The sequence below is a fragment of the Lutjanus erythropterus genome, chromosome 11, assembly GCF_056507025.1.
Source record: "Lutjanus erythropterus isolate fLutEry1 chromosome 11, fLutEry1.hap2, whole genome shotgun sequence".
In the NCBI taxonomy this organism is placed as follows: Eukaryota; Metazoa; Chordata; class Actinopteri; order Lutjaniformes; family Lutjanidae; genus Lutjanus; species Lutjanus erythropterus.
In genome coordinates this window covers 16,078,271-16,093,738 of record NC_139327.1, presented here as the reverse complement: position 1 = coordinate 16,093,738, position 15,468 = coordinate 16,078,271, and the positions used below count along the sequence as shown (strand labels likewise).

Here is a 15,468-nt window from a genome sequence, read left to right as displayed (position 1 = left end):
GCTGCATGTCATTCCCCCTCTCTCTGCCCTCTTTCCTATCATATCTTCAGCTGTACCTATTAAAATAAAGGCAGAAAGCCCAAAAAATAATCAAAAAGCCTATCCTTACTCACTCAACAGTCTTTCCCTAAACTTAAAGGGTCAGTGTGTTGGACTAGTGGCATCTAGTCGGGACCTTGGAGACTGTAAAGTACAAGTAACCCTCGACTTCCAAACATGCAGGAGAAACTACCATTGCCACAAAAACACGGTAAACACACCAACACATGAAAGGTTGCATGTTCTCTGTAAATATAACTGGCTCATTGTAACGTCACAAAAACACAACAATGCTTAATTTCAGCTGATTATACACTAACAAAAACATACTTATGAATATCATATTCTATTTCAGCCATGTTCTGCCAATGAATCCCTGTAGATATGACACAATGGACTCTTAATATTCTAACATCCTTTGGTAGCCTTAGCATATTCATAAAAATGCTAATTCCGCTTTTGCAGTTATGTCAGCATCATTTCCCACAAAACATATTTGCTAATGCAAATTTAGGCAACAGGGTTTAACAGACATAGGAGAACAAACATACTCAACTATTGTACTCTCATCAACCATCCATACTGTAGTGTTAAGACTCTAAGACACAAAGAAACAAGGCCAAACATGGACAAATTCAAAGACGCACAGGAACAGGATGTGCTTTATGAGAAAGGTGCAGACACACATTAACACATCCTGACTCACAACACTGACAGAGAGGTAGGTGGGTGGGTGGGTTTGTTGAAGTTTAGAATGAGATAGGTGATAATTACTCTGCATTGGCCACTGGGCCTGGCCCCCACAGCACCCACCTCCGTCAGGGAAGAGGGACCAAAACACAACCCGGTAGCCTTTCAGCACACCGTGCAGTGTCAGCCGTGGAGGCTCTGCCCATGTTATCACTGCCTCGTCCGACGTCACCGAGATGGCTCGCACGTTTTGCGGAGGCTCACTGGGCACTGGAGAGAGCAGGAGGCTAAGTGTTAATGCTGCATGGTTCAAATATATGAGCTTTGAGGTTCACTGTAAAACAAAAGAGTGGAGAAAAATTCAAGGGCAACTGTCTTCACTACATTTTTCAGTCTTTAAATCAAACTAACACTTAGTTTTGAAATAAACTACAAAAAATTTCCCAGTCTATAATCTTTTGTTGAGATGATTTACTTTCTTCTTAAAGATACTAAAAGTAGTTTTTTAATGGTATGAAACAGTCTCAATTTAATAATGATGCCTCTACATGACATACATATATCTATGACAAATAAATAATGACAAATCAGGTCAATTGTTGAAATACAGAATTTGGTGGATTTCTAAAACCCAACAATGAATCTCAAAGATTCAAGTTTATCTAAAGAAGAAATGTAAATTATCTAAACAAAAGATTATAGGTTGGCAAAACTTGTTTATTTCAAAACATAAGAGTTTGACTTTAAACTCAACAAATTAGTGAAGCCAGTTGCCTTAAAACTAGGAGTTTTCTCAACTAATGTTGTTTTAATGATTTCTACATGCTCGTCTTGGTTATCGCTGTTGCTAAGAAGACCTTACTGATCTGGCATGGCAGGCTAAAGCACTGATAATTAATGGCTACTCAACACTAACAACCCACAGGCAATCTCTGCTGAAACAAATCAGTCAAATAAACTCAAATTAGCTCTCAATAGCTCCTTGTTCAGCGCTAGCTTTTAGAGCGAGGAGGAGAGAAGGAGAGGTGTGGAGGGGAAGAAGAGGGCTAAGAGAGAGAGACACCAACATGAATAGTAAAGCAGCTAGACCTTAAGGGGTTAAAATGCAGATGAGGAGGGTGGGGTGATCTGAGGAAATCTGAAGACAATGTTCATCTTGAAGGTAATTGCAGAATTCAGACTACCTATCTGGACAATTACCATCACTATTACTGCTGATCAGGGTGTCTATCATTACTAGTGTCCACACAGACAGGCAGGGAGAGTCCATATATTTCTGTCAGAAAGGGAGGATCAGCGACGTCAGGAAAGATATAAGAAACAAAAAAGATGTAAAAGAGATAGAGGAGGGATGAGTAACTAGAGAAGGGAACCAATGAGAGGAAGATGAAGATAAAGGAGAGGAAGAGAGAAAGGAGGCAGAGTGGGCAGACATTTAGAGAGTAATGGGGTTCCTTGTTCCTCTCTCGCTCCCTACCAGCCTAATGAGGGTGCTAATTAAAGTCGAAAGAAGAATGGGGGATGTGCTACAAATTCATTTCTGTGTGTGCATGTGTGTCTATATATGTATGTTAGCCGTGTTAAAATTTTTTGATCTTTTGGACAAATCAAAGACATATTCTTTATGGATCTTTTCATTTCTGTCTCTTGCCTCCCTCCCTCAAGTCCTCAATGTGTCTACACTCCTTTTCCTTCATTTTGCCATCTATGTTTTGTTCCATCCTTCCCTCCTGGCTCTCATACCATCTTCCAATGTGGTGGCGTTGATCTCAGTACTGGATGGACCCGTCCCAGCTCTGTTGAAGGCCTGGACCACCACCCCGTACTGGGCAAACTTCTTTAGGTTGTCCAAGGTGTATACTTCACTGTCCCCTGTAGCTTTCATCTCTACTATGCTGTACTGGCCGTTGCTGCCTGGACCGTTCTCTCTGTAACCAATCTGGTAGCCTCGGATCACCCCGTTCTGCAGCTCCTTCTTAGGAGCCTGAAAGAAATGTGGTGATGGTGGTTAATACTAAAGTGCATGTCACACTTCAACCACGTGTAGCTGCGTTATTATCACTGTGTAGTGTTTTCATCTGGATTATTTTGGAAGGGATCCTTTCAAAGTCCTGCCCCCTTTTTGCTCTGTGCTCCCATGACAGTTGAGTAAGCTTGGTATTTCTGTTTCCTGTGCATTATACAGTAATATGGTGTTGGAATAATTGGACAAATTAGTTCTCAAATTAGAAAATTTACATTAACAAGTCAGAGCAACCACAAAAAAAACTGTTACACAACTTGCTGAGTTGTTGTTTGTTGATGTCATATACACCAAAACATGGTGGATACGTGTACGTTTGGTTGATAACTCAAGTACTTTATATAAATTTTTTGCCCATTTGTAATTTGCTATGTGGTATTAGTTTGCAACTATTAGTTGCTGTCCAGCGTGACCTAGATTAGTTCAAAAAGTTTTTTTTTACTAGCATTAACCCCTTTAAGTCAGGTAAAGCAATATTTTAGTGGTTTCAAGGAATGATGCAGTGTTCATGTTTTTTCCACATTACAACCTAAAAGCTCATGAACACACCAACATCAGAAGAATGACTTCCCAATTTGGGAAATGGGACCATCCAAGCTTTTTTGCTACACAGCAAAACACAAGCTAACTACAGGAAACAGGAAAGGAGAGAGCTGACCGGTTCCTAAAGGGGCAGGACTTTGTAAGGGTCAATCTGGCAGTAATATGTACAGTAATAACAGTAAAGTTATTGTCAAACAGATAATCGATAGTTCAGAATTCTTTGGCTTCTTTTGTCATTTTTAATTAATTAAGAGGTTTCAGTTTACAGCCTCTTCCATCAGCACATGAATGTGTATGTGAAAAAATGAATGTTCCATTTGTGCATGTGCTCGACCTTCAGTAAGTTCAGTAATACTAAAAGCAAAAGCTTAAACATTTGCATTAATTCCTGCTGAAAAATATAACTATTAATTATAAACTTGTCACATGGCAATGCATTTATATGTTAAATGAGGTTAGAGTATTAATATTTAAATGAAATGTTGTGCAGACAGATATACAGTATTTATGTTCACTGGGTATTTTACAATGATTTGCATTGTAATTGTGGTAATCATAAATAAGCACTCTAATAAAATAGACAGCACTGCTTTACCCTCCATGTAACCCGTATGCTCTGAGATGTCATCGGTTGGAGGATTACATCCATCGGAGGCCCATCAGGTGCTGTTGATAGAAGATGTCAAACAAAGTATTACTGTCAATGCTCACAGCACTCCTTCATACAGAGGAAAACCAGAGGAAGTCGAAGACAAAAAAAGAGAGAAGTGTGATTTCTAGAGGAGAAAACTTGACTTACGTGCTTCCTCTGTACTGATTGTGAGCTCTTTGCTGGGAAGGCTGCGGCCAATCTTGTTGTAGGAGTACATGCGGATGCTGTAAACACAGGCTGGGTGCAACTCTACAATGTTGGCCTGGTTGTTGGTGGGTGAGATGTTCCTGGTTGTATACATGTGATCCCAGGAGTCTGTCAAATATGAAAAGATTTTGGGATTTTTCAGACATTGATCTTAGAAAATCTGACAGGCATATTTAAATTTAGGACACCTACCTGATTTGTTCTTGTACTCGATGTCATAGCTGGTGATGATGCTGTTTCCATCAAACCTTTGGATCCAGCGCAGGTTCATGCTCCTGTCCTTCACCTCCCTCACTTCCAGTTCAGGGGGATCTGGTGGTTCTGCACGTGTGAGAGAGACAGAGGAGGTGAGAGCTTTTGATTGAGATCTGATTCTATGACATTTTCCCTCTGGTCTGTTTACATAACCACGTGTAGCTTCTCTGTTATGAGGCTTAATGCTTCAGTACATTTGAGTACTTTGTGAGATGTATGCAGCATGTAGTGGAGATACCTTGCACAGTGAGTTGGATGAGTCCTCGGCCCTCTCCATAGGAGTTGATGGCATGGCAAGAGAAGAAGACAGAATCTCCTCGCTCGGCTGGGTTAAGCTGTGAGCATCAACCCCAACAGAAAAACATTACAGTGTGCCACAAAATATACATAAAATGCACAGACACCAGCAGTAATACACATGATACAATTTAACCAGTAATAAGCCTTAAAATTCTCAAAGTGTGAAGCAAGATAATTTTACCTTTTAAACAAAATATACATGAAAAAAAACTAACAACGTAGACAGTTAAAGGAATAGTTTAACACTTTTGGAAATGCAGTTATTCACTTTTATGACTTAGATGAGAGGATTTATACAAACATGGAGAAGCTACAGTCAGCAGCCAGTTAGCTTAGCTTAACATAAAGACTGGAAACTGTGAGAAACGGCTATCCTGGATCAGTCTGAAGTTTAAACAATTCTTCCAGTATCACAAAATTATTAAACAAATGAGATATAACATTTTAACAACAGTGGTGATCTTTAGCTGTGTTCTTAGGCAGGTTTTGTTATTTTGGACAGGGACAGGCTAGCTATTTCCTTGTTTCCCAGTCTTTGTGCTGAGCTAAGCTAACCAATTGCTGGTTATAGCCTTACATTTTACAGACAGATAAGAGAGTGGTATTGATCTTCTCTAACTCCGTGCAAGAATGGCAGAGATCTTACAGACATCATGTAGCATTAACGAATCGATCTGCCTTTGCCTTTTATTTTTTTCAGAGTTATTTTTAAAGATAACAAATACATACACACCCTTCAATATCTACAATAACAGACAAGAAAAAAAGAGAAGAAAATAAAATATATTCACAAAACTTAAAAATCCCACTCATGACCAACAACAGGCCTTGCAGTATGAAAAAAAGTATATAGACATAAATTGTACAAGAACCTGACAGTAAATAAACTGTAAAAAAGTATGACTGTAAATAAATAAATAGTGCAAACAGATGTAGCAATCAGCCATGGCTACTAGGGATAAGGGAGTCAGAGAGAGTTTCTACGGGAAACAATGCAGGGATTTCCAAAGAATCTGTCTGATCTATGATTCCACTCATAAGTCAGTTATATCTGTGATATCCACATGTCAATCATGAGCGGCCTGCAGAGTGGACCACGGTGCCAAGGTAAACGTTTTAGCCATAAATAAAAGAATTATTAACAGGTGTCTGTAACAAAAAATATGGTTTAACAGGTGAAACCGAGAAGACACTGTGAACCATTTACAGGTAACCTCCTGGATCACAGAATCAACCTGTTTGAACTGTTGGGAACACCTAGAGGTGATTCGATGCATAATAAGTCCTTTACAAAAAATAAAAATGTTGTGAATGTATAGAAAAATATTTGGTAAATAGAAAATTAAGGTATTATTCAGAATGATCCCATTTGAAATCTTGGCTCAATCTGCAGAACTATATGTTAGCCCCAGATCATCACCCCACAATGACTTCATAAACTGAAGAGCAGCATTAACATTTTTGAGATTATTCCTTTGATGTGGCTTTGTTTTGAAAAATGTGCACTTGTCATTTAACAAGGAATTCTTAAAACAGTGAGAAATAATATTTTATAGAAATAACAGGAATGTTTATGTGGCTAAATGACTTATTGAGTATTTTTACCAAAGAACTTATTTCCATCACTCTTTGCTCTATATATATGTTCACTTTACAGCGCCAAACAATCCTTCTCTGACCTTAAGGGTGGAGATGACTTCATCCCCCTTCTTGTTGATGGTGATGGAGTAACGGGGGTTCCTCTCAGCATCGATGACAGTGTCTCCTCTCTCCCAGCGGATGATGATGGGCTGCTCGCCCCGTGCTGTACAGTTCAGCTCCTTGGTCTGGCCCTTCCTCGCCATGGTGGTGTTGGGGTGGCTGGTGATCATGGCGGGAACTGAGCAGATTCACAGACACGTGTCAGTGTGACGAATAGTATTATATGGAGTAATGAGACGAGGGAATGGGGATGTGGTATTGGAAACTGAGGATATATTACAGATGTATAGACATCTCTATTTCTGCACTTCGCTCTCCATTTTCATTTCACGCTTCAAGCGCCGCTGGCCCTCTTACTCCACCTCCTCCTTGCCTGCCTGCTTCTTCTTCTTCTCCTGATTCTTTTCCACCTCCTTTTCTCAGACATAGATTATTGATTGAAGGGGTTCCTGTGGTTTTGTTTTCATCACTAATTCATCAGCCCTTTTCCCCACCAAACATTCAGAAGCACACAGACCGGCAGCTGGAACGCATCAATCAATAGCAAAGATACTCCCAGTTAAGGATGAGCAGAACGGAGGCATGGTTTTGTAAGGTTCAGTACAGGCCGCAGTAGCCTGGGGCAAAAGTACATCTTAGAGTAGCTGATTCCCCTCTGAAAAGCTCAGGCTTGTCTCTGTATACAGTATATGTACAATCCAAGAGATGTGGCTATGAAAGGAAGTATGAGAGTGTGATTGACACTTACTCTTGACAGTGAGGATCATGCTCTTACTGATGTCTGAGCCCACTCCATTGGAGGCCTGACAAAGGTAGTAGCCTCGGTCGTCTTCGAGCACGTGTCGGATGAGCAGAGAGCCATTTGACATGATCTGGATGCGGCCTGTTAGAGGGACTGGGTGGTACTGCTGAGGGTTTCCTACACCTGCAACACACAACACAATGCAAATGCATGTTACTCCCTGAAATTTTCCTTGTGCGTGTGATCTTGGAGGGTGTCTACATGAATCAGCAAGTTAAATGTAAGACTTTTTAATTCCGTTGTTTAGTTCAATTTAAGGCCCATTCAAAAACTAAAACTAAATATCAAATGTGAAAATACAGGTATACTAATTACACACATAGTAAATACTTATGTTGTCAGTTCAAAATTATAAGTAAGGCAAAAGGACAGTAACCGACTGAGTCCAAATGTGTTTATTTGTCTGAAATTAAGCTGTATCATGGTAGAATTCCCAATTTCTATAGTGAAAGCCATTTAGACCCCTGAATTATAATTGTGGTTCTTTTTTTAATAGTTCATACATGATTTTTGAATAAATACATAAATGCCACCATGTCTCATTTAGCCTACAGACTGTTGTCAGTCTCCTTGTGTAGACTGGCATCTTACCAGTTTGTCTTTTGGCCAAATATGGGTGAAGTTGGACAATTATTTTCTTGGCAAAGTTTGCTACGCATTATTTAATGGATAACAGCTTTTATTTCTATTATAAACTTGCGCAAGGTTCTGTGTGATGCTAAACACCAGTTCAAGTTGACGAGTGCCATGATGACATCAATGAGACTTGCTCTGACATACTGTAGGTTAACAGCTAAAAACAAGCACTGGAGAAAAGATTTAAGTTACATAAAAAGCTGACTACAGAAACTGGAGTGTTTGCAGGTTAGCTACCTAGCTTCTCAAAAAAGATGCTACAGTGGTCACTAAGGGACAAAGTTTGCAAACACAAATACCAAAAACCTTAAAGACTGTAACAGGTTAACAGATACATTCAAATTCAAATCTTGTTGATTTCACCAAACGATACGATAAATATACAGGCATTTTGCACTTGGGAGTGAATTTTAGACCATACTTAAAGCATTCAGTTCACAAATATTTAAGACTTTCCCGAACAGATTTAAAGACTATTTGAAACTTTGTAAGGCCTTTTATTAGTATTATTTTATTAGTATGTGATTTTAAGACTTTTTATGGACCTGCACCCACCCTGTCTTGTTATTGCCCTGTTGTTGGAATGATGTGCTGATTTTACCTTTGGCATGTTTCCACATGACCTTTGGAGGAGGGTAACCCTCCACAGAGCAGTTGAGAACTCCAGCTTTGCCATAGATACAATCCTGATTGTTGGGCTGCACCACGAAACGCGGCGGCACTGAGAAACAAAAAGATGCGATTAACCTAAATGGAAGGACTAAAAGAAACTCTTACAGTAAAAGGTACAAAATGGGAGTGTTCCTAAAATAACATGTACAATTCCAAACTCCCTCTGCACATTAGATATCACATCTGATTTGACCTAATTCATCATCACGCCATCCTCCCTTTGCTCAATCCCTCACCAGTAACAATCAACTGTCTCTCCCAGCTGACAGTGGCGGCGGCGTTACTGGCGATGCAGGTGTAGTTTCCATTGTGCTTCAGTGTCACCTTGGAGATTTGCAGGGAGCTCATGAACTCTTTGGTCTCGATTGCGACGCCAGAGGCGGAGCCTGGCACGATGAGCTGGCCGTCTTTGTGCCAGGTGATGCGTATGGGCATGTCCCCAGATGACACCACACAGGCGATGTACATGAGCTTCCCCACTGAGGTAGAGGGGATATCGAAGGGCTGGATGAGGGGTGGCACTGGTGGAGAGAAGAGGTGGAGTGAGTGGAATAAAGGCAGCGATAGATGTGGAAGAGTGGCAGAGTGGCCATCTGGAGCAATGCTGAGAGAGAGAGAAGGTCATTGGCCAGTGGAGCCCCCTCTTCTCTTCCCCCCTTCAGCCCCCATCTCCTGCAGCCCATAATAGCTGCTCTGGTTAGAGTCCAATTGGCAAGAGGAAGTCATTCTGTTGCCATAGTAATGGAGGTTGGGGTGGGGGTACTACAGCTGAGACATCTGGGGGATTTAATCTAGGCTTCATTATTATTCATCTAATTAAATCAGAGACACACTCACACGCAGGCACATGCACACACCCTTAAACACCTCTGCAGCTGCCCTGCTACCATCGTTACCCCACTCACACACTAAACAAAATACAGACACACAGTGAAACATAAATCTGTCCTAAAACACCATCTACCTCTGTCATGAATCATTACTGTAATCTGCACTGCACTACTTTCCACATGGCGTCTCCAGTTGGTATGACTAGGTACTCTGATATCCAGAAATCTCCTTCTTTAACAACTGCACAAATGTGCAGTTGTTGTTTTTAACCATCCAGACCAGTTTTTTGTTTCTTTTTCTAAAGGGTAAATAAAGGCACTAAAAAGCTAATGATGATGAGTTAAAGAGATAGTTCAGATTAACTGATGTGGAGTTGTATGAGGTACTTATCCATAGTCCGTGTATTTAGCCACAGTAGATGGCATTCAGCATGCCTGCTATTTGGAGAAGCAGAGGTAAGTACCAGTAAGATAGAAGTTAGTAAGACAGTAAGATGGAAGATAAGCAATGTACGGCTGTGGACAGGGTTGGCAGCAGAAGGTATTTTAGCCACTTAAAAAAGGTCCACATAAGAAAAAAAAAATTGGTATCATTTCAAGTGAACACTATATTTAGAATATTTTCACTGCTTAACTTTTCCACTAAACTTTCTGCTGTTATATGAGCAAAATATTGCTCTTTCTAAACCAACCAAACTCAGTAATCAGTAATTTTACCTTGCAGATTTGATTATCTATTATGCCCATGAATTTTGGTTGGTTTGGAGAGAAGAATATTTGGCTCACACAAACCTATATATCGGCAATATAGCAGACACTTAATCACAGTTTTTCTCGTTTGCTTGAATGAGAATTTTTTTTTTTTTCCAAAACATTGTGTTCAAATAGCTAGTTTGTTGTTCACAACAGATTACAATTTGTCATTTATTCATGCAAATTGCAAATGTTTGGCATGTGCAAAAGTCAACTGTACAACTGTCTACAAATTTGCACATTAACCACTTGCACATGGCCTGCTGATCAAAAATGATGTTGAATCTCAGTGACATTGTCAAAGTTTTCACAACTTCTAAACATTTTATCATCATTTGTGCCATTGCATACAATATGAGGCATTCAGTTATCAAAATCTGTCAGACATACATGTATATTCCATAAATGTTTGTGACATGGAAAGTTTGTGATGACTGCTGAACTGGCAAAGCTGCCAGGAGAAAATAATGAGGCAGGAATCGCATGTACTGCAGGTCATTTTGTGGCAAATTGTCTGTTCAGTGTATATGACTTTTCATGAAAGATCAAAAGTGGAATTTCTGTTTACAATACATGTAAACAGGGGTGCGCTGGGGGGTAAACCCAAGTAAACTCAGTTTATGACCTCTTTGAAATGAGGCTGAGAGTTTACTCACCTACTTTTGGATCAACAGTATCAAACAATGAGGGGTAAAAAGGTAAATATTTCTGTATTTACCACTACACCCCTGCATGTAACACATCACTATACAAATAAATTAACTGTATAAATACAAATGTGCATATCTTTCTTTTGTGTACTAAAGTATGTGCAGTATTGAATTTTCCTACTGCAGTTTTATCCCTTTGAATCCATTCTTCTCTTCATGCTTACCTTTGACAGTGACATGGACAGTCTGGTTGATTGACACCTGGGGCTGGATCAGAACGCTACACAAGTAGGTGCCCTCGTCTGCACCCTTCTGCACGTCTGTTAGCCTCAGGGTGCCGTTTTCAAACACCACTTGACGATGATTATCAGGCAGCTGCATGCCATCCTTCAACCACTTGATGGAGTAATATGGGTAGCCAATCACGCGGCATGTTATGTAGGTATTCCTGCCCGCCACTGCGGTGATGTCACGCATGGGTCTGATTCGGGGTGGACCTGAAGACACAGGGAAGAGAGGGAGGGGATGGAGGGGGGAGGAGACAGAGAGAGACACACACAGGTCGGAGAGAGGGGCAGATGAGGTGAGGGAGGTCATGGCAGAGTAAGGGAGCAGCCACGGAGACAGGAGGTGAAGAGATAAAGGTTGAGGGATAGAGTGATTGGGGCAAGTCGACAGGTGGACAGGGAGGTTAGTTATGCTCCCTTTAATAAAATCTGACTGAGGATATTGTTGATTTTTGTCTAATCAGATATTCTGTATATCTAAGTGATTTTCTGTGTTTTTCTAAATCATCTTCACATAAATAGATGGATGGATAGATTAGATATATAGACAGACAGACAGATATACAGATAGACAGATAGACAGATAGATAGATAGATAGATAGATAGATGTAACTGTGTGTGAAATGCAAATCTATGCCTCTTACTAGCCTCTGTGTATTTGTGTTTGGTGTAGAGTGCATTTATATTGAAAAGCAGACAGGCACCTCTTACGTTTATGCGCGCTTGGTACTCGGCGCTACCGGCCGAGTTGCGTGCGACGCAACGATACACTCCACCATCTCGAATGAGTGGGCTGCTGACGTTGACGTGTGACACGGTCAGGCCGTCGGACAGGGTGTACTGGCTGGTCTTGTAGGTGGAGTCTCGCACCACAGGCTCGTCGTCCAGCGTCCAGGTGATGGAGGGGGGCGGGGCTCCTTTGGCTGCACACATGAGGGAGAAAGGCTCGCCGGGGTTGACCACCCGCTCGCTGAAGGAAGACACAATACGAGGAGTACCATCTGAGAGACCACAAGAGAGAAAGAAAGAAAACAGATGAAGATAGAGTTGTGAGAAGTTCAGCCTGTTGGATTGAGATCTGTTTATGCTGCCATCTCTGCAATGCTATAATATAATGCCTGCTGTGTCCCTACAGAAAACGCACTTGATTAGTTCCCTGTTAGTCTCTGTCCACATACCCTCTAGCAGAATAATGGAAAAGTCCTGAGCAGTGTGGCCCTTTCGGGAGGCGAAGCACTGGTAGGCCCCGGAGTGGAACTTCTGTGCTGCAGTGATCTGCAGGGTGTCGTTGTGTTGCCCCTGGATGGAGATGTGCTGGTCGGGGACGATAGGCTCTGTGTTGCTGTACCAGGTGATGGTGTATTCTGGAGAGCCCTCCACAGTGCAGGTGAAGAACAGCGTGCTGCTGATGCCAGTTTTGAGATTCTTCGGGGACAAGGTCACTCGTAGTGGATCTGAGGGAAGGACGCATGTTGTTTGTTAGAACACAGATGAGTAAAAAAAATTGAAAATATAGATTTTCTTTATTTTTTGTTGGTATGTTTCATTATAAAGGAATTTGTATCTTTATTTGTAAAACTGCTACACAAATTAAATTATTATTGTAAGCAAAGAGTGTCTGAACCTATGACATCGTTGGTCAGTAACAGAATGAATTACAGGCTGAATGTTCAATTTAAGCAGATTTTAGGATGTCTAAATCTAGGACAAGTTCAGGAAAGCTGCTAAAAGTTACAGAGAAGAACCTGATCAGCAGGAAAGGGTGTCATATTCTGAGAAACTATCACAACAAAAACAAAGAACAGTTCTGACTCTTTAAATGTACAATTAGTTTTTCATCAAAACTTCTCAATTATACTTTGGCTTTTACAAAGCATTTTACCAAAGAATTCAAATTAAATGCTGATATTTATCAGCTAATATATGTTGATACCAATATAGACCAATATAGCTGTGATTTTTTTTTCAATCAGTCCTGATATTTATCATGCAGTCACTGTTTTTTGGTTATATGAGATTATAGAATTTCTATATTCTATATTTCGCTGTGCAGTAAACCATTATAAAGCTAAATTATAAAGGCTTTATTAGTTGCCACTGGTTAATTTACTGGTGATAAAAAGAGAATAAAGAGAATACTACCCTAATTTAATTGACTTTATTTACACATTATATTAGGCTATTTCTCATTTGAAAAACATTAATGATTTATTACTTGATTTAAAAACTCATTTTAAATCTTTTATAAATATGTCTTTCTGTCATTATCTCAAGTGACTCTAAAATCAGTCAACTGGATTCTAAATGTGACACATGGATTCATACATACAACAGGCGTTTACACTCACAGAGACGAGGAGAAAACGAGAGACGGAGAGAGCACAATCAACGGTGGTGACTCAATCAGTTCGACGCACTCATTAAAAAAGCAGCTGGAGATATCTCTTCACATCTCTGTCCACTTGTGTGTGTAAGAGTGTGTGCCTGCTTTTGTGTGTGTGTATGTACGTGTGTGTGTGCGAAAATGTCAGTGAGCAATAAGGCAGCTGGTGGTGTGTACTGGGGGGCATCTCTGTGCCTCCCAACCCCCCCTCACCCTGTCAGAGTCACAGAGTGTGCTGCCATGATGTGCCCACTGGCAAAGCCTACCGCCTCTCTATTCTCTCGCTCTGTCTCGCCTTCTCCTGCTCTTTGTTTCTTTGTATATTTTACACAATGTACATTTATCTCCGCCTCTCTTATTATCTTGTTATTACATTGTACATAATGTCATTCCAGCACTGTCTGCATGTCTGATTGTCCCTTTTGTGACCCCCTTGTATTTATCTCCGTCTTCCTCACCCTCCGTCTCTCTGATGGTGAATTGTGCTGGCAGCTGTGTTACGGATTCAGTCTCAGTGAATTACTGCCCTGTCTCTCTTTTTGAGACCTGATATGACAGGGCATCATACAGCTCACACACATGTTTGTTACAGACACACTTCTAAGTGTGCCTCAAACGAAAAGGAGAGGAGTTTGTTAATGTGTGTGTCTGCCAGGCTGATTCACTGTGAAGACAGCGTGGGAGTCTGTCAGGTTGATTGCGAATTTGTGTGTGCGTGTGTGGCTGTGCTCACACACCTATAACATGAAGCTGTCCAGACACCTCTTTTGAGCCAAAACTGTTGGTGACCTCGCACGCGTAGCTGCCGCTGTCCTCCTGCCTCAGGTCGCTGATGGTCAGCCCTGTCAAACGCCGTGTCCAGCGGGCATCTGAGGGCAGTGGGCGACCATCTTTCAGCCAGCGCACAGTGGGGCTGGGGTAACCTCCCGCTATGCAGGGGAGCTCGATACTCTGGCCGGCATACACCTCCCCTGCTTGGAAGCTGTCCAGGATGGTGGGTGAGGACTCGTTGGGATCTGGAGGGCAGAGATAGGGTTATTTTTTTGTCAAGAAAAAGAGAAATATCAGACTAATGAGAGTAAACTGACAAAGTAATATCATTAATAAATGGTAAATTAATTATTAAGTTTATTTATTTGTTTATTAAGCTTTAGTTAATAGTTATTTCATTGTTAACAACAATATTAAGTATTTGTTAGTGATTACCGAATGATTTGTAAACCTTTAAGAAATCATTATATAGAGAGATGAACCAGATATTTCTAACTCTTCATTAATGGCTAACAATTATCTTGTAAACTGTCTATAAACATTATTCGGATGGCTATTTTAAAGATAAAAGTGATGATTATAATACCTTACGTACTTACATATGCAACTTACGTACATGAACTTGCAAAAGTAGCATACTTAATTTAACCCAAAACATGATCTTTTCCTAAACCTACCCAAGTATCCTTTATTTTGAAAGTCTTTCCTGACACTGCATATTTATTATTGCTACTTTCACTGCCGAGCCCTGCATATGCAAAAGTTAAGCTATAAGGCTACCTACAGCGTCCTACCTTGAAGTGTAGGCCACTGAAGAATTGGGACTGGGAACGTGTTGATTTGATGAGTATTGTAAAGTTGTAACTTAAGTTTATAATACTTTGTAAATGTTAATAGTGTGTAGTTCATCTATAAACATTGCCTGGATGGTTATTAGAAAGTTGCGACTGATGTTTACAAAACTTTATAATTGTTTAATAAATGGCTTATAAAGCATATATAAGTATTATTTGAATGTTAACAGTGAAATCAACCATTAACTAACATAGAGTTATCTATCAATTTACCATTTGTTTATGGTGATTATTATAAAATGGTACTACTGACAACACCAAGCTACTCACCCATTACAGAGAGCCTGGCTCCATTGCTTTGGCGTGTCTCGCCGCTGTATTTGTGTTTGGTGATGCACCGGTATGTGGAGAGGGCGTCCTCCTTCTGAACATCAGAGATGTAAAGAGCCCCGAAGGAGGTCAGAGAGAACCTGTTACCT

The 15,468-nt window shown here is 40.5% G+C and overlaps 1 protein-coding gene across 2 annotated transcripts in view; it reads right to left on the bottom strand.

Annotated features, from left to right (window-relative positions):
- The window catches only part of LOC146318805 (cell adhesion molecule DSCAML1-like), a 77,515-nt gene that overhangs the window by 19,197 nt on the left and 42,850 nt on the right, over nucleotides 1-15,468 (bottom strand). Inside the window, exons 4-18 of one of the 2 annotated variants that reach the window (XM_084730959.1) lie at nucleotides 15,320-15,466; nucleotides 14,162-14,440; nucleotides 12,220-12,495; nucleotides 11,746-12,042; nucleotides 10,978-11,250; nucleotides 8,757-9,041; nucleotides 8,450-8,569; nucleotides 7,159-7,335; nucleotides 6,389-6,588; nucleotides 4,648-4,744; nucleotides 4,347-4,475; nucleotides 4,095-4,262; nucleotides 3,891-3,961; nucleotides 2,473-2,713; nucleotides 814-999 (exon numbers count right to left, since the gene is read on the bottom strand). In XM_084730959.1, coding sequence (XP_084587085.1) covers nucleotides 814-999; nucleotides 2,473-2,713; nucleotides 3,891-3,961; nucleotides 4,095-4,262; nucleotides 4,347-4,475; nucleotides 4,648-4,744; nucleotides 6,389-6,588; nucleotides 7,159-7,335; nucleotides 8,450-8,569; nucleotides 8,757-9,041; nucleotides 10,978-11,250; nucleotides 11,746-12,042; nucleotides 12,220-12,495; nucleotides 14,162-14,440; nucleotides 15,320-15,466 — 2,946 coding nt within the window. The remainder of the gene's footprint in view (nucleotides 1-813; nucleotides 1,000-2,472; nucleotides 2,714-3,890; nucleotides 3,962-4,094; nucleotides 4,263-4,346; nucleotides 4,476-4,647; nucleotides 4,745-6,388; nucleotides 6,589-7,158; nucleotides 7,336-8,449; nucleotides 8,570-8,756; nucleotides 9,042-10,977; nucleotides 11,251-11,745; nucleotides 12,043-12,219; nucleotides 12,496-14,161; nucleotides 14,441-15,319; nucleotides 15,467-15,468) is intronic. The other variant, XM_084730960.1, reaches the window with a different exon arrangement.